The 18,613-nt window shown below is 47.3% G+C and overlaps 1 protein-coding gene across 4 annotated transcripts in view; it reads left to right on the top strand.

The window, feature by feature from the left end:
* Positions 1-18,613, top strand: part of LOC135070944 (tRNA (32-2'-O)-methyltransferase regulator THADA-like) — a 181,482-nt gene that overhangs the window by 68,470 nt on the left and 94,399 nt on the right. For all 4 annotated transcript variants that reach the window (XM_063964801.1, XM_063964802.1, XM_063964800.1 and 1 more), the window contains one exon: positions 1,344-1,489. In XM_063964801.1, coding sequence (XP_063820871.1) covers positions 1,344-1,489 — 146 coding nt within the window. The remainder of the gene's footprint in view (positions 1-1,343; positions 1,490-18,613) is intronic.

Below are 18,613 nucleotides of genomic sequence, written 5' to 3'. Positions count from 1 at the left end.
GCCCCATTAGAACCACTGAATAAAGTGGATTTGAAATGGTTGACAGCAAAAGTTTTCTTTCTACTGGCAATTGCCTCAGCTAGAAGAGTCTCAGATTTAGGGGCGTTATCATGTCGCCCTCCTTTTCTGATATTTCATCCAGATAGAGCGGTTCTCCGAACTAGATTTGGTTATCTCTAAATTACACCTTAATGAAGAGATTGTTGTTCCGTCTTTTCCAGGACCGGACTTCTCTGTGGGAGATGCATCATTGAACATAGGGGGTAATTCTGAGTTGATCGCAGCAGGAACTTTGTTAGCAGTTGGGCAAAACCATGTGCACTGTAGGGGAGGCAGATATAACATGTGCAGAGAGAGTCCGTGCATTTAGGATCTACGTGGATCGTACCAGTACCATCAGAAAGACAGACACTCTCTTCGTTCTCTACGGATTTCACAAGAGAGGATGGCCTGCTGACAAGCAGACACTGGTGAGGTGGCTTCGGATGACTGTTTCAGAAGCAAACTCTCAAGCTGATCTCCCTGTTCCGGCTAATGTCTCTGCTCACTCTACTCGTAAGAGTACATCGTGGTGCCTCAGCTTAAAGATATGTAATACAGCCACATGGGGTTCCATTAACACATTCATTAGACATTATGCCTTTGATACCTTTGCCTCTCAGTACGCTGCATTCGGACGAAGGATTCTCCTGTCCAATGAAGAGCATCCCCTCCACTAATATTGCTTTGGGACATCCCAATGTTATCCTGTGGATAATCTGTGGACCCTGCAGGAGAAATAAATAGTTATGGTAGACTTACCATTGGTAACTCTATTTCTCCGAAAGTCCACAGTATACACAGGGATCCCACCCTGATGCACCTGATTGTAGGATCTTTACACTTACTAACCTCTTCCCTCTTGTGTGGAAGTGTGTGTATGCGTTCTTCTTGCCTGATTAGGGCTCTCTATCATGCTCCTGCCTTGAGCTTTGATAAATAACTGAATTGTCTTACCCAGGAGGCAGGCATATAGGAGACTGACCCGTTGGCCGAAAGCTTTGATTGATTGGTGCCATTCCACTGACGCTACCTTATATCCTAGTGTTATCCTGTGGATACTGTGGACTTCGGAGAAAAATAATTATCGATGGTAAGTCTACCATAACTACTTATTTTTTTCCTAGTCCGTGTGGATAACAAGCTTGTGAAGGTAGAAAAGAAGGACGTGATAAATATGCGAAACAATGTTTTAGTCATTGCAGCCTCCGGAGCCCTGAAATTTTATATAATTTATGGAATAATATGTGTTTGTCTTCTTAAGTATTATACCTTAAGGATTCTATCTTTTCTTTACCTAACAGCCACTGGTAAGCTACGATTTGGAGAGCTTCATGTGTCTGTCCCTGACCGCCTGGTAGATGAAGTGGGACTAATTGCAGTATTACGAGGGCTGCTAACCTGTGGCCGCGGAGACCTCCTAACCAGTGAATTACATTCTTCCAGCCAGGTAGGGCAAATGCTGACACGCTACTCCATAACTCATAATGTTGTTTGCATTATATCTATGTAGTGCCTATTAAGAGATCACAATAATACCTGTATTGGTGTCTTAAACATCTATAAAATCACAGGTACTTTCTAAAAATTGTCTTGTGTATTTCTATATGAGATAAAGCTGGACCAAGAAAAATAAGTGTTTCTCTCGAGTTCCAATGCTGTAGTTGAGGAACGTGTCCAGAGCGACACTTTACAGCCCAGCAAAGTGTACTTTTGCCCGCTTGTAGCCCTCCTTCCTGATTCCTGTCTGATAACTAATACGCAGAGCTTCTGGGGCTTATGTGCTGAGCACAAAGGAAGGTTCTACCTGGCATTCATGTGCCAGCAGCACTTATACAAAGAGTATAGTTAACCGCATTACCAGAATGAGATCCTACAAAGAAGTAATGGACACCCCCACCAATATTTAAGCTTTCTGCAGCATGCTACATTCGTTTCCACAGGGAAACATCGTGGGGTAGAGTGGATCTTGATCCAGAGGCACCAACAGGCTAAAGCTTTAGGCTGTCCCAGGATGTATTGGGGCCTCCTCTATAACATACGCCTCCATCTCCTTGCAGATTTGCCTCCCTGGAGCTGCCTCACACTCTCCCTCACTCCCTGACTGAGACGCTGGGCACCATCTTACGAGCATAGCTCCTGCTGGTCTCCGGGATTGCAGGGCAATGTCTCCCTTGTAAAGCCGCCTGTATACAGCACTAAGATTTTACAAACGCTTAAGTATCCTATATTTCTCTTTCATCCACTAGGGGACACTGGAGTCCTATACAGTAGGGGTGTGAAGCTTGCAACCGGAGGTGTGGCACAATCTAAAATTAGCATTGTCTGCACAGCCGGCTCCTCCCCCTTCACATCCCTTCTCCCTCAGTTTTGAAAATTGTGCTGGAGGTACAGCACGTGGAGCACAGAGCTCCTGACTAAAATCTATGACAATGTGCTGCGTCCACCTAATAAAAGGGAGACAAAGCCTATGTATATTGGAGAGACAAAGATCCCTTTTGAAGGGACCTGCATCTCTCCACAGGAGATCCTCTTATCAAGGCACAGTGAGTACTGGTCTCGACAGTAGGGGCCATGTTAGACTTTTGTTTTATTTATTTTATGCTTTACCTGCCATAATTTTCCACATACAGCCAGCGGTCACCAGGGTGTAGCGCGGGGCTGGAGAGCGCGCCGGGGGTAGGGGGGGGGGGGGAACAGTAAGTCGCCCATTACCGCTGAGAAGCGCCACACTGATTGGCTCCGCTACGGGACTTAGTGAGAAGGGTCCCGTAGCGTGCATCACCAGGGGCCAGAGAGAGCCGCGTGCGGGGAGACTGTGAGCCGCGTACAGGGAGACACTGTATAGCGCCGCTACGGGACTTAGTGAGAAGCAGTCCCGTAGCGCGCGCACACCATAACGCTGCAGTGTTTCCGCGGGGCTGAGGAGAGCTTTCAGCCGCGTGTGGGTAAGAGGCCGCTCAGCACATCAGCGCGCCTCCCCATATTGTTTAAAACTGTAGTACGGGAAATACACTTATTTAAGGATGGCCCGGAGTGACTAAAATGTTTTTATGTCGGCCATCTTAATTATCCCTAACTGGCACCATTTACGGGAAAGGGATAGCCCCCCCTCGTATAGATATCAAGAGGGATGTTTTATTGTGTAGCAATAGCTCCCTCTACTGGTGAAAGAGTATATTCAGAAATGTGAGGATCTCCTGTACAAAATAGTCCTATATACTATTTATATTTTCAAAGGACTTCTATTATAAAGATCCTGAAGGAAATACAAGGATCCATCGTAGCTGAGTTACAGTTAAGGGTGGAGGTTGCATGTCGGCTGGTGGTTTAATTTTATTTTTTTCTCTTTTTCCATTTATTTATATATATATAATTTTGTCCTGTTCTGGTTTCTATGTAAAGAAGGGAACAGTAATTCCAGCCAGATCCGATAGTTTTGCTTCCGTCATCGCTCACAGCCTTTCTCTTCCTAGTTTAAAGGGTGAAAGCGCCGTGAAATACCCTGGTAAGGGGTTTTAACCAACATGTCTAAAGCAAAGACATCCAAGACCTGTTATGTTTATATGGCAGCTCCGGGGTGTGCGACTCCTGATTAGACAAGGACACTACACCTGGGAGCAGTGCTCCGCCCAGGTCATGGCAAGAGGACCTGGCAGATAGAGTCTCCAAGTAGATGGCGGAATCACGCATGCAGCAATAGGAATGGGCTGCGAGATTCTTAAAAACAATGAAATACATTCTCATCAAGTTAATACTGCCCGCACAAGCAGAAGGCGGTTAAAAGACCTCTTCCTATTGTACCAGTTTCAGAGGGAGGAAGGTCTTATTATTGATACAGATAATTGAATCAAACCTAAACGCCGATTTTCAGGAAGAAGACACGGCAATCTCGGACTTAGATTCCTTAATTGACGTGGTAACGGTGATCCTAAACTTTAAAGTTGAAAAAGTTAAGGAGCCAGAGAATTTCGAATTATTCGAATCCCAAAAGAACCGCGTTCGACTGTTTCCCATTCCTAAGTCTCTCCGATCTCAAATGGAGGAGGCTTGGAAGCAACCTGATAAACCAGTAGTGTATGCTTCCTTAGGCAGTTTGTCAAAGAGAACAATCTTACCGATACCTAATGTAACGGCTTTTAAGGATGGCTCAGATCGTAAGGTTAACTCAGCCTTAAAGTCAATTTTTTGTAGCAGCAGGTGCAGCACAGAGACCTACGATCGTCTGTGTTTGGGTTAACAAGGCCATGGGAGCATGGTCGGGACGTATTGTAGAGGCTATTGAGGAGGACAATAGCTTGGACGAAATACCCAACTGGCGAAACACTTTCGAGAATCCAGCTCGTATTTGTGTCAAGCCTCAAAGGATATTAGCAGGATAGCATCGCGCATCTCCGTATCGGCCATATTACCTAGACGGATTTTATGGCTCAGAGAATGGCAGTAGGCGGTGGAATCCATAGTTGGACAAGTGGATTTCACAAGCTACGGCAGGGAAGTCCACTTTCCTACCTACTCCTTTTACGAGAACCACTCCACAGGTTAGGAGAGGTTATTCGGGACAAATGTTAATTCATTTAGGTTACAGTCCTTTCGAGCCCAAGCAAGAGGTTTCGGTTCACAGGGTCATGACGGTCTCCCATCTCACCTGGGGTCCCCCTTGGTGGGCGCACGTCTGGAAGGATTCTGGGACATCTGGACCAAAACCTCACCAGAACTTTGGATAAAGGGTACAAACTGGATTTTCAACAGAGGCCTCACAGTCAGTTTTTTTACAACGGAATTCCCTCGGTGCCCTCAGAAAGCAGAGGCATTACTGACAGCAATTCAAAAATTGCTACGGTCAGAGGTCATTATTCCAGTTCCCGCCTCTCGGAAAGGTACGGGTTTCTATCCCAATCTTTTTGTCGTGCCAAAGCCAGACAGGACGGTGAGAGCGATACTCAATTTCAAAGTTTTAAACCAGTTTCTAAGGGTTTGCAAATTCAAGATGGAATCAATCCAGTCGGTCATTGCAGACTTAGAAAAAGACGAGTTCATGGTATCCATGGACGTAAAGGATACAGATCTGCATATCCCAATCGGGACTCCTCACCAGGCTTACTTAGGGTTCGCACTGGTGATGGATCACTACCAATTCAAGGGCCTTGCCGTTCGGTCTATCATCAGACACAGGAATCCTTACGAAGATCATGGCAATCATGGTTGCAGGATTGAGACTTTTAGGGGTCACGTTTATATCTTGTCTTGACGATCCACTAATCGAGACATCCTCTCGGGAACAGTTGATCAAGGATGTTCAGACATCTCATCAATTTCTCATTCAACATGGGTGGCTTGTGAATTTCCAGAAATCCAACCTCATGCCAACTCAACGGATTCAATTCCTCGGTCTCATCTTGGACACGGTACAATTGAGAGTTTTCCTACCAGAGAACAAGGTCCAGGACCTACAGAGATTACTGGCTCGGGTACTGAGGTCACAAATGGTTTCTCTACACCTCTGTGGGCAACTTCTCGGGAAGATGGTGGCGTCTTTCGAAGCTCTACAGTACGGCAGACTTCATCCCCGACCATTCCAGATGAACCTCATTGCTCAGGGAGCAGGGTCACACTGGCTTCTACATCGAAGAATCCGACTTCCACCGCACATACGAACTTCTTTGATTTGATGGTCGTTGCACAGGAATCTTGCAGCAGGCAAGAGATTCAGCATTTGGGATTGGGGGATCCTGACAACGGACGCCAGTCTCAGAGGTTGGGGTGCCATCTTGGCGGAACTTCAGTTTCAGGGCAGATGGACAATACTGGAGAGCAGCCTACCCATAAACATTCTAGAACGAAGAGCAGTTTACAATGCGCTTCTCTTAGGCAAAGACCTAGTCATGGGTCAACACATAAAGATACAGTCGTACAATGTCACGACGAAGGCATACATGAACGGTCAGGGAGGAACTAGGAGCAGGATGGCGTTAAAAGAAGCCACAAAGATCTTGTTGTGGGCAAAAAGGCGAAACATCATCCTCTCGGCAGTGTTCATTCCAGGTGTGGAAAACTGGGAAGCAGATTATCTCAGTCGCCAGGACATGCATCCGGGGGAGTGGTGCCTTCATCCACGGACTTTCGACATGGTGGTGAGGAGATGGGGTCTACCTCAAGTCGACCTAGGGCGTCTCGGCAAAACCATCAACTGCCCAGATATGTGTCCAGGACAAGAGATCCAGCAGCAGAAGGAGTGGATGCATTAACACTTCCTTGGTGTTACAGGAAGGTTTAAGTTTTTCCACCTTTCCCACTCATACCCAGGGTTTGGGAAAAGGTTGAAGCAAGAACGAGTGGGGGCGATTCTAATCGCACCAGGTTGGACCTCAAGGAGTTGGTACTCAGACCTGTGAGGGTTACTAGTGGAAGATCCTTGGCGGTTACCTCAGAAAGAGGACCTGCTATATCAGGGACCGTTCCAACACAGACCTGAACAGGCTGCGTTTAACGGCGTGGTTATTGAAACCCGGATCTTACGAAACGGACGGATACCAAGAACGGCCAGTCCTACGATGATTACCACTAAGACGCCGGTCAGAGCCAGGCACTACTACGGGATTTGGAGAGATACGTGGACTGGTGTCCAGAACGTGGGTGGAATTCGACGAACTTCCACTTATCCAGACTTCTACTTTTCCTTCAGGTCGGTCTAGAGGTAGGTCTGAGGCTGGGCTCTCTGAAGGTTCAAATTTTGGCTCTATCCATCCTATTTCAACAGCGGTTAGCATCCTTGCCAGAGGTTCAAACCTTTTTACAGGGGGTTCTGAGGATCCAACCCCCTTTTCGTCCCCCCACTGCACCATGGGACTTAAATTTGGTGTTGGAATTTTTGAGATCACCAACTTTTGGAAAAAAATAAATATATATATATATATATATCTCTTGGAAGGTCACATTTTTGCTTGCCTTGGCTCCGGCCAGGCGGGTTTCTGACTTGGGAGCCTTATCCTGTAAGAGTCCCTTTTTAATTTTTCATGAGGTTAGGGCAGAACTCCGTACAAGAACAGATTTCCTTACTAAGGTTGTTTCGGGGTTTCATGTAAACCAGCCAATTGTGGTCCCATCTTTCCAGGGTCTTGCAGATGGGGAAGTGTCTTTGGATGTTGTCCGAGATTTACGGGTATACATGCAAGTTACGCCGTCCTTCAGAAAGTCGGACCATTGGTTTGTTCTTTATGATGGGCCAAAGAAGGGATGGCCAGCAGCTAAGCAGTATTTGTCTAGATGGATTCGACTTGCCATTCGACAAGCTTAAATTTTGTGGCAAACAGGTTCCAGTTGAGACGGGTGCGCTCCTACCACCCGATCAGTGGGTACCTGATGGGCGGCTGCCAGAGGTGCTTCTGCTACTCAACTTTGCAGAGCGGCGACGTGGTCCTCAGCCCACACGTTCGCGAAATTTTACAAGTCTGATACCTTTGCGTCCGGAGACTCTTAAGTTCGGACGTTTAGTTTTGCAGGCCACCGACAGCACTCCCTCCCTTGGGGATAACTTTGGGATGTCCCCTACTGTATAGGACTCCAGTGTCCCCTAGTGGATGAAAGAGAAAAGAGGATTTTGGTACTTACCGATAAATCCATTTCTCTGAATCCTCTAGGGGACACTGGACGCCCGCCTCGGTGCTGTCAACCTGTTGTGTTCAAAGATCTTGTTCAAACAGTTCGTACAAACAGCGTTAGTTTTTCGGTTAAGAGTTTCTTGGATGCCATTTGATATGTTGTACGATTCTGTTCCTCGCCATGTGCTATAATATCATGTCCTATTCCCTCAGTCATTTTTTCAAAACTGAGGGAGGAGGGATGTGAAGGGGGAGGAGCCTGCTGTGCAGACAATGCTAATTTTAGATTGTGCCACACCTCCGGTTGCAAGCTTCACACCCCTACTGTATAGGGCTCCAGTGTCCCCTAGAGGATTCAGAGAAATGGATTTATCGGTAAGTACCAAAATCCTCTTTTCTTTATACAGACAGTGTTAGTTGAGAAAGAGTGTACTGTTTCCAGAATATACTGTACAAGTATTCTGATATATCCTCCGGTCAGCGACCGTGCTGTGATATATAGATCTCTCTCTCTCTCTCTCTCTCTATCTATCTATCTATATATATATATATATATATATATATATATACTAGTCCAGTGCAAGCTTTATTGTGATAATAATTTCTGCATTGCCTGTGACTGTGTGTGCCTGTATCTGCTGTGTGGTTTCACTCTCAGTGTTTCACTATATTCTGTACCCTGAGAGACTAAGTGCGTCTGGGTCTCATATATAGTGCGACACAGTATTTTTCCAATACGCATATTATACTGTGTACTCAGTCCCATAATACCGGATATTTTCGCAGGTATTGTACTTTGTCATAATGTCTAACAAAAAGGGCAGTAAATCAGTGGAAGCTCATGCATCATGCAGAGCATGCTCCAAGGATTTACCAGAGGGGGAAGTTTTGTATGATGGTCTGTGTACTACGTGTCATACACCTCCTAGTCATCCCGCTGCTCCTGCGACTACTCAGGAGCCACCCTGGGCTGCGTTCACAAACCTTCTGGGTACTCTGGTAGAACGCCTTACACCCCCTATGGGACCACCTGTGCCATTACCACCACAAATTGTCCCTATGGTTGAGGTCATGGAAGGTGGACCTAGACTCCAAAAAGACCTTAGAGGTTCTCCCCTTTACTGGGGACATTTTATTTGGGGAAGATCTGAATAAAATTGTGTCTGGGTTAGCAGCTGTTAAGACTGCCTTCCTCCAAATATTAATCCTTCTGACAAGAGACGTCCCCCTCGCCAGTTCTGCACTATGGCCCTCCCTTCGGATCCATTAAAGGTGCAAGCTCTACAAACTGTGGTGAGTACAGGAGTGGTTGTGCCGGTACCTGAGTCCCAGAGAGGCAGAGGTTATTACTCTACCTTGTTTCTGGTCCCGAAACCCAATGGGTCCTTCCGGTCTATACTAAATCTCAAATCACTGGACAAGTTTGTGAGAGAGCCCAGGTTTCATATGGAAACACTGCACTCCATTATTATTATTATTATTATTATTATTATTATTATTATTATTATCCTTTATTTATATGGCGCCAAGGGATCCGCAGCACCCATTACACAGTACATAATCAGTGCTGGCTATGGAACCCGGAGACTATATGGTATCCCTGGATATACAGGATGCATACCTGCATATTCCTATTGCCATGTCGCATCAGCAGTTCCTGCGGTTTGCTATTGGCAACCTTCACTACCAATTCCAGGCTCTGCCATTTGGACTTTACCAAGATCAAGGCCATCTCCGTCACCAGGCAGTCAGAATCCTGCCATATTTGGCCGACCTGCTGATTCTGGTAAATTCCCACAAAGTCTTCCTCAGTTATCTGCAACTGACTGTGACCTTCCTGCAAGCCCACGGGTGGCTTATCAATTGGAAGAAGTCCTCGCTGGTCCCAGCTCAGAGCATGGGACACTCCTGGACACGCACAGTCAGAGACTGTTTTTGTCCCCAGAAAAAGTCCTGAAGCTTTAGGACAGGATACAATGCTTCCTTCATCGCTCAGAGTGTCGAAACACTCGGCGATGCAAGTACTTGGCCTGATGGTGTCGGCCTTCGACATGGTAGAGTACGCTCAATTTAATTCCCGCCCACTACAGAGGTTAATCCTTTCCGAGTGGGACAGCCTACCTCATCGGATCAGATCTCACATGATTTCTTTGACTCCGGAGGTTAGTCTGTCACTGACCTGGTGTCTCCAGGACCAGCAATTAAGCAGGGGCCATCCCTTCTGATCCCTGACTGGGTCCTACTGACAACGGATGCCAGTCTGAGGGGATGGGGTGCGGTGTTGGAGCAACACTCTTTTCAGGATCGATGGACCAAGTAGGAATCACTCCTCCCAATAAACATTCTGGAGCTGAGGGCGATGTTCAGTGCGCTATCTCTCGCCCTGCATCTGGTACAGAACAGGCCTGTTCAAGTACGGTCAGACAATGCCACAACGGTGGCATACATAAACCATTAAGGCGGCACTCAAAGCTGCATGGCAATGATGGAAGTGTCAAAAATCCTTTGTTGGGCGGAACGCCATCTGCCAGCAATATCGTCAGTATTCATTCCGGGAGTCCTCAACTGGGAAGCGAATTTCTTCAGTCATTGGCACATTCACGCCGGAGAGTGGAGTCTTCATCCAGAAGTCTTTCAACTCCTAGTGGACAGGTGGGGCCTACCAGACGTAGACCTGATGGTGTCTCGACACAATCACAAGGTCTGGTCTTTGTATCTCAGACCAGGGATCCTCAGGCAGCATTCGTGGACGCACTGGCAATTCCATGGAACTTTTGGCTGCCCTACGTGTTCCCTCCAGTATCACTTCTGCCCAGGGTCCTATGGAAGTTCAAACAAGAAGGAGAATCGCTACTTCTAATTGCTCTAGCTACTTCTAATAGCTCCTCAGCGGCCAGACCTCCTCGTACAAGGACCTTTTGTCTACCTAGACCTGGCCAGACTGGCTTTGATGACGTGGCTCTTGAAGCATCACTCCTGAGGGCCAAAGGTTTTTCTGAGGCGGTTATACAGACTATGTTGAATTTATTACAGGGTTTGGAATTCTTACTTCACCTGGTGTGCTGCTAAGAATTATGATGTCTCTAGGTTCAGAACGTCCAGAATTCTGGCTTTTCTGCAACAAGGCCTTGACTTAAGTCTTCGTCTGGCCTCCCTCAATGTTCACATATCTGCCTTGTCGGTTTGGTTTCAGAGAAATATTGTGTATATAACTGACGTTCATACTTTCACTCAGGGTGTCCTTCGGATTCAGCCTCCCTATGTCCCTCCTGTGGCTACATGTGATCTGAATGTTGTACTGAATGCCCTGCAAGAGTCTCCATTCGAACCTCTTGAGTCAGTAGCCCTTAAATGGCTCACGGCCAAGGACCTGTTCTTACTGGCTATTGCCTCTGCAAGACGGGTGTCGGATTTAGGCGTTTTGTCCTGTCGTCCACCCTTTTTGAAATTTCACCGTGACCGGGCAGTTCTACGAACTCGACTGGCTTATTTACCTAAGGTTGTGTCATCTTGTCACCTTAACCAACAGATTGTGGTTCCAGCCTTTATCTCTTCGGACTTGTCTCCCAAAGAACGTTCTTTGGATGTGGTTAGGGCTCTCCGTATCTATGTGGAGAGGACTGCCTCTATCAGGAGGTCAGATGCCCTTTTTGTCCTGTTTGGTTTCCACAAACGTGGCTGACCTGCGAATAAGCAAACCTTGGCCAAATGGATTAGAATGGTGATTGCTTAAGCTTATGCGCAGGCTGGTCTCCCAGCTCCTACTGCTATGAAAGCCCATTCTACTCGGTCTGTTGGACCTTCTTGGGCAGCCCGCCGAGGCGCATCCGCAAAACAATTGTGCAAGCTACGTGGTCCTCAGTGGACCTACGTGGTTTCTTAGGTTCTATGCCTTTGATACTTCCGCCTCCCAGGATGCTTCCTTTGGACGCCGGATTCTCATATCCGATAAGGCGCGTCCCCTCCCATGAGGATCTGCTTTAGGACATCCCCAATGTTTCCCTGTGGAAACCAATGTACCCTGCTGGAAAAAAGAAGTGTTATGGTAGACTTACCATGGTTAACACTCTTTCTGCAGTGTACATTGGGTTCCACAGGGTACCCACCCTGACGCACGTAGCTTTTATGGATTTGTATGGCATTAGCCGCTGGTCCCTTCTTCTGTCGTGAGAATGTGGTTCTATGTGACTAACATCTGCCTTCTCTCTTGCCTGCTCCTACATTGAAAAAAACACTAACTGCAGGGATATAACCCCCTGTAGATAAAAAGGAGCGCTGTCCGGACAGCGCTCCTTTTTATCTACAGGGGGTTATATCCCTGCAGTTAGTGTTTTTTTTTGTTTAATATAAGGAATGCAATTATCCTTAAAATTAGGAGCAGCAGATCGCACCATTATTCAGTCTCCATCTTTCTGGTAGGTACTGGCGCCGGAGGGTATATACACTTGTCCATACACCCACGAGTGTGTGGGCGGTTGTGTATACGCACAGTGTGGTATTTTGGTGAATTGCTCCTACATTGGACTGGTTAAAGAAACTGAGCTCAAGTGCCTGGAGGCAGGGTTATAGAGGAGGCCCCAATGCATGCTGGGACATCCTAAAGCTTTAGCCTGTTGGTGCCTCTAGATCAAGATCCACTCTACACCCCAAAGATGAAGATGGTAGCCTCCTACGAGGCTCTACAGTACGGAAGACTTCATGCACAGTCTTTTCAACTGGATGTCCTGGACAAATGGTCGGGATCTCATCTTCACATGCACCAGAGGATATGTCTGTCACCGAAGGCCATAATCTCACTCCTCTGGTGGCTGCAAACCTGTCACCTACTAGAGGGCCACAGGTTTGGGATTCAGAATTGGATCCTCCTAACCACGGATGGGTTGGGGGCAGTCACCCAAGGGGAAAACTTCCAAGGAAGGTGGTCAAATCTGGAATCCATTCTTCCAACAAACATCCTGGAACTAAGACCCGTGTACAATGGTCTTTTACAGGCGGCACATCTTCTGCAAGATCAGGCCATTCAGGTGAAGTCGGACAATGTAACGACGGTGGCCTACATAAACCGACAGGGCGGAACGAAGAGCAGAGCTGCTATGTCGGAGGTGTCAAGAATCCTCCTCTGGGCAGAAAAGCACGCTATGGCGCTGTCCGCAATCTTCATTCCGGGAGTGGACAACTGGGAAGCGGACTTCCTCAGCAGGCACGATCTCCATCCAGCAGAGTGGGGCCTCAATCCGGAGGTGTTCACAGAGGTGACAAGTCTTTGGGGCGTACCTCAAATAGACATGATGGCCTCACGCCTCAAGAAGAAGCTTCGGAGGTATTGTTCCAGGTCGAGGGATCCACAGGCAGTGGCGGTGGACGCCCTTGTAACTCCGTGGGTGTTCAAGTCAGTGTATGTGTTCCCTCCACTTCCACTCATCCCAATGATTCTCAAAATAATCAAAAGAACAAGAGTTCAGGCGATCCTCATTGCTCCAGACTGGTCAAGAAGGGCTTGGTACGCGGATCTTCTCGAGTTACTGCTGGAAGATCCGAGGCCTCTTCCTCTTCGAGAGGACCTTCTGCAACAGGGGCCGTTCACTTATCAAGACTTACCACGGCTATGTTTGAGGTTGAACGCCAGGTCTCAGCTCGGAAGGGCATTCTGAACAAAGTTATTCCAACCTGATACAGGCTAGGAAAGGAGTAACGTCAAAACATTACCATCGGATATTGAAAAAGTACGTCTCTTGGTGTGAATCCAAGAAGTTTCCTACGGTGTAGTTTCAACTGGGACGGTTTCTCCTCTTCCTGCAAGCAGGGGTGGATGTGGTTCTGCGCCTGGGCTCAGTAAAAGTCCAGATTTCGTCCTTGTCCATTTTCTTCCAGAAACAATTGGCTGCCCTCCTTGAGGTTCAAACTTTCTTGAAAGGGGTTCTGCACATCCAACCTCCCTTTGTGCCTCCTACGGCACAAAGGGAGGTTGGGATCTAAACATGGTCCTGCAGTTCCTGCAATCACATTGGTTCGAGCCTTTACAGGAGGTTGAGGTCAAGTTACTTACTTAGAAGACTGTCACACTGTTGGCATTGGCATCTGCTAGATGTGTGTCAGAATTGGGGGCATTGTCCTACAAGAGCCCCTACTTGATTTTCCATGAAGATAGAGCTAAGCTCAGGACGCGTTAGCAATTTCTTCGAAGGTGGTGTCGGCTTTTCATATCAACCAACCTATTGTGGTGCCAGTGGTTACTGACTCCTCAATTACCTCAAAATCCTTGGATGTTGTACGGGCTTTGAAGATTTATGTGAAGAGAACTTCTCGTCACAGAAATTCAGACGCTCTGTTTGTCCTTTATGATCCCAACAAGCTTGGGTGGCCTGCTTCTAAGCAGGCGATTTCTCGCTGGATCAGGCTTACTATCCAGCATGCTTATTCTACGGCAGGATTGCCGTGTCCGAAATCCGTTAAGGCCCACTTTACTTGTAAAGTGGGTTCTTCCTGGGCGCTTGCTCGGGGTGTCTCGGCTTTACAGCTTTGCCGAGCAGCTACTTGGTCAGGGTCGGACACGTTTGCTAAGTTGTACAAGTTCGATACTTTTGCCTCTGAGGTTCTACAGGAGCCTCCGCGCTCTCCCTCCCGTACTGGGAGCTTTGGTACATCCCCTTGGTACTAATGTGGACCCCAGCATCCTCTAGGACGTAAGAGAAAATAGGATTTTAATTACCTATCGGTAAATCCTTTTCTCGTAGTCCGTAGAGGATGCTGGGCGCCTGCCCAGCGCTTCGTTTTCCTGCAGTTGATTACTTGGCTCAGTACTGCCTTGTTACTTGGTTGAGTACTGCATTGTTGCTTGGTTAAGTACCGATGTTCAGCCGTTGCTCACTTGTTTCAAGCTGGTTGCTTGATTTTCTGTTCTTACGTGTGAGCTGGTGTGAATCTCACCACTATCTGTGTATTTCCTTCTCTCGAAGTATGTCCGTCTCCTCAGGCACAGTTTCTAGACTGAGTCTGGTAGGAGGGGCATAGAGGGAGGAGCCAGCCCACACTATTAAACTCTTAAAGTGCCCATGGCTTCCAAGGGACCCATCTATACCCCATGGTACTAAAATGGATCCCAGCATCCTCTACGGACTACGAGAAAAGGATTTACCGGTAGGTAATTAAAATCCTATTTTCCACCAAAGGAGGAGACCTTGGATATAAAAACATGAAAACAATAAAACTTGGCAAACATGTAGACACAGGACCAGCACAACACAACTGCTCTATCGAAGCCACTTGCGGCTCTACTGAAGCCACTCACCGCCCTGCTAGAAAGTGCAACAACCTCTCTGCAGTCACCCTCCCCAAGCCAGAGTAAGCAAGGAGTATGACAGGGCGGATTCACCGCGATTTCCAATAGCCAACTCACGTTTATTTCCATCATAAATAGCCAACTCACGTTTATTTGCATCATAAACCACCAGAAATGAATTACTGCGCCTTACAGAGGAAGTATTCTTCAAATACAGTCAAAGAGCTCTGACCACATCCAAGAGAGCCAAAAGCACATTAATATTTTATTACCTATGTAACACCTATTATCATTACCTCTGACCCATGTAACACTCTAAACATATAGCTTATGCTTTTTATTTAACACTTTATTAACACTTTAACCTCTCACTAGTGTGATACCTTGGGGCGTTTGTGCTATGTGCATTCCGAACGGGAGGCAGGCCGACCCTACTTTCAGGGGAGCTGCGTGATCTGACACGCAGCCGCTCCCCAAACAATTGTCGGTAGACCGCCTGATAGCACAGCCAGGCTGCGCTGCCTGGGGTCAACCTTAGTTCTAATGTGGCCTCAATGTAATTGCGGACACATCGGGAGGCGGCCTTACACATGCTGGGCAGCCTTGTGCTGTGCTGGGCAGCCCCCAGCATGTGAGGAGATGAACGCAGTTCTGCCTGCGTATGCAGCGATCTGCATTCATCTCTGAATAAGGTCCAAAGAGCTCAGATCACATCCAGGTAAGCTAAAAGCACCGGAAATACAGAGGAGGGATGACCAGAAAACAGAAAAAAACGATTTCCTGATTGATATGGAAAGCCGACACAACCTTAGGCTTAAATAAAGGAACTATATGCAAAACAGCTCTATACTCATGGAAGACGAGATAAGGTGATTTACAAGATAAGGCACCATGCTCAGAGACAGGCCAGGCCTAGGCAATTGCTATAAGGAAGACAAGCTTTCTAAGTTAGAAACTTCAGCTCAGCCCACTCCAAAGGCTTAAATCATGCCTATCAAAGGACTGGCCAGACCAGATTCAGATCTCATGGAGCCACCAGGGAGATGAAGGGAGGCAGGACACGCTGAACGCTCCGTAAAAATGTCTGAACCTCTGGAAGAAGAGCCAACAGGTGCTGGAAATAAAAGGACAATGAGACCTGAACCTTAAGACAGTTCAGCCTGCCTCCAAGCCATACTGCATAAAAGCCAGCAAATGAGACAGATAAAAGGCAGAAGTATGATACCCCTTCTTCTCACACCACGCAATGTAGAATTTCCACACTGCTGTAATTCCAAGCCGAAACAGGTTTTTAGGCTGAAATTACAGTCTGCACCAAACCTCTTAGCTCTTGAGCCTGGATTCAATTTGCAGGCCATTAAACCCAGCCGAGTTAGGTCCTGGTGAACAAAGGGACAGTGTTATAACATCTGGGCACAAGGAAAGATGCCAACCTGGCCACGTTTTGAACGTTGGCATACCAGGATAGGCTTGGCCAATCAGAGTCACCAAGATGACTGTTATGCCCTGCTCCGTGATCCACGTCATCACACGAGACTACACCTGTAACAGAGAAAAGAGATATCCCAGAGGGAACAGTCAAGGCATCCTCTGCAAATGCTTTCAGGTCCCCGGATTGAGCACAAACCTGGGAAAATTGGAGTAGTGCAGAGATGCCATTAGGTCCACCTCTGTCCAGCTCCGCTTCTGAACGAGCTGTTCGAAGAACTCCGGGTAAAGAGAACACTCCCTCTGCAGGATAGTGCTCTTTCCTCCCAATTTTCCACCCTTGGGATGAACACAGTGGAGATCACCAGAATCTCTGCCCAAGTCAAGATCCATGTTGGCTGACATTATCCGACTGGATCCTGACCTGACTGCCGACCAGGACAGACTGAACACCAAACAGGGCAAGAAAAATGGCCCTAAGCTTCAGGACATGTATGGGAAGAATGGACTCGCAGTAACTAAAGAACCTGCAGATGAAGGTATAATACCACTGCTCCCCAACACAGGAGACTGGTATCTCTGGTCACAATGACCCAAATGTAGTGGTTCAGAGATTCTCCATGACCAGCTACCACTGCAGGGACTGACGTAAATGGGAGGCCAGCATAGCCTTCTCAAATTCAAAAAGTTGATTTAAGGCCAAGACCTTCCCGACCAAAACCCAATTGAAACAGATTTTGTCTTCCAGAAGAGACACCCTCTGAAGGCCGGTGTGGAAGATCAACACTAGGAACATTATGCGTTAGCAGGGTTATAGATGGGATTTCTTGAAATTTTGGATCTAGCCATGTTCCTGTAATACTTGCACCATATGGTTGACGTGATGATGCAGCAAGGTAGCAACTTATGGAGTCGTGGCCGGATCGTTGCGGGGGAGCGCTGTGGCGGCTGTGTGACGTCACACGCAGCCGCTGCGACACGTGACGCAGCGGAAAGCCACCTGCCACCGCAGCTAGACTGCACAGTTAGGGAGCTACTCACCAGGTACAAAACATCACCACCATGCAATGCTTTTGTAACCATGCGGGGGGCAGAGCCAGACATGCGGGGCAGACTAGCCCTGCGCTGGGCGTCCCCCCGCGTGTCTGAGAAACTGATCGTAGATGTGCTAAATTTAACACATCTACAATCAGATCTGAATTTCCCCCTAGGTTTCTCTGACACCGTGGACCCTAAATATCTACCGGACTAAGCAGATCTGCCATGCTGCATGACTTCTGACTCAGAAATGTTCGACCTATGGATTTACTGGCTCCCTACACATCCTGAAAGGAACAGAATCTAGACCCTCTCTGTTTTGATATCGTGAGAAGGATAGTACTTTTGCTGTCTGTAACTTGCACAATAACCTTATCCAGCTCCGGTCCAAAGAAAATGTGCTGTAGCTCATGAAGGGGAGCGCCTAAAGAGAACGCTTATACTCCTAATTCACCTCCCAGGAATGTAGCCTCAAAGCCCACCTAGCCAGGATAGCTGTAGCCAAAACCCTGGAAGCCACCTGAGCTTCTTCTTTGCCACTTCGCAAACATTCTGTAGTTCCACAAAGCTAATGCCACAAGCTTCTCTCTAGCAGGGTCCACCTGATACGCCAGAAGGAGTTAGTCAGACCAAAATTCCATGACTGAAGCCAGCATAGGCAGGATAGCCACACTTGCTTCAACAACATCTGACCGAATACAACCCTCATGCTTCTTACCAAGCCATTCTCTAATGGATACTGACTCGGGGACCAGAAACGTAGTTGTCTTGGCAAACCATGCCACCTAGTGGATTGTTCCCACTTCTAATTGTGGTCCGCTGCCAGTGGACAGAGAGGTACAAACTTCTCATCTGGAGCTTTCCAGTCCTCCTCCATAAAATCTGAAATATCTGAAAAAGACAGGAAAGTAACCGACCTCTTCTATCTATGTTTAAAAGGCCCCGAAGCCTCACCCAGAAAGTCCAGATCCAAACTGTCTAAAGGCTGACCGACTGCATTAATGAGGTTTTCCACACCCTGGCTAGAAGAGGAATCAAATTCCTTGCACTCCTTCTGAAGCAGCTTGTTAGGATGCTCCCCATCCTCAGACTCCGAATTGTCGAAAGGATTTGTGGGTCCACTTCAAATAGGAAGAGACCATTGCAAACCCAGCATTGGCTGCTGATGCTGCACATTCGTGCTGTCATGTAAAAAGATTAACAATAAAGAAACCATAATGCATTGGGG

The sequence above is a fragment of the Pseudophryne corroboree genome, chromosome 1 (genome assembly GCF_028390025.1).
Source record: "Pseudophryne corroboree isolate aPseCor3 chromosome 1, aPseCor3.hap2, whole genome shotgun sequence".
NCBI lineage: Eukaryota > Metazoa > Chordata > Amphibia > Anura > Myobatrachidae > Pseudophryne > Pseudophryne corroboree.
The sequence above is the reverse complement of the archived record's forward strand: the minus strand, read 5'-3'. Positions and strand labels throughout refer to the sequence as shown.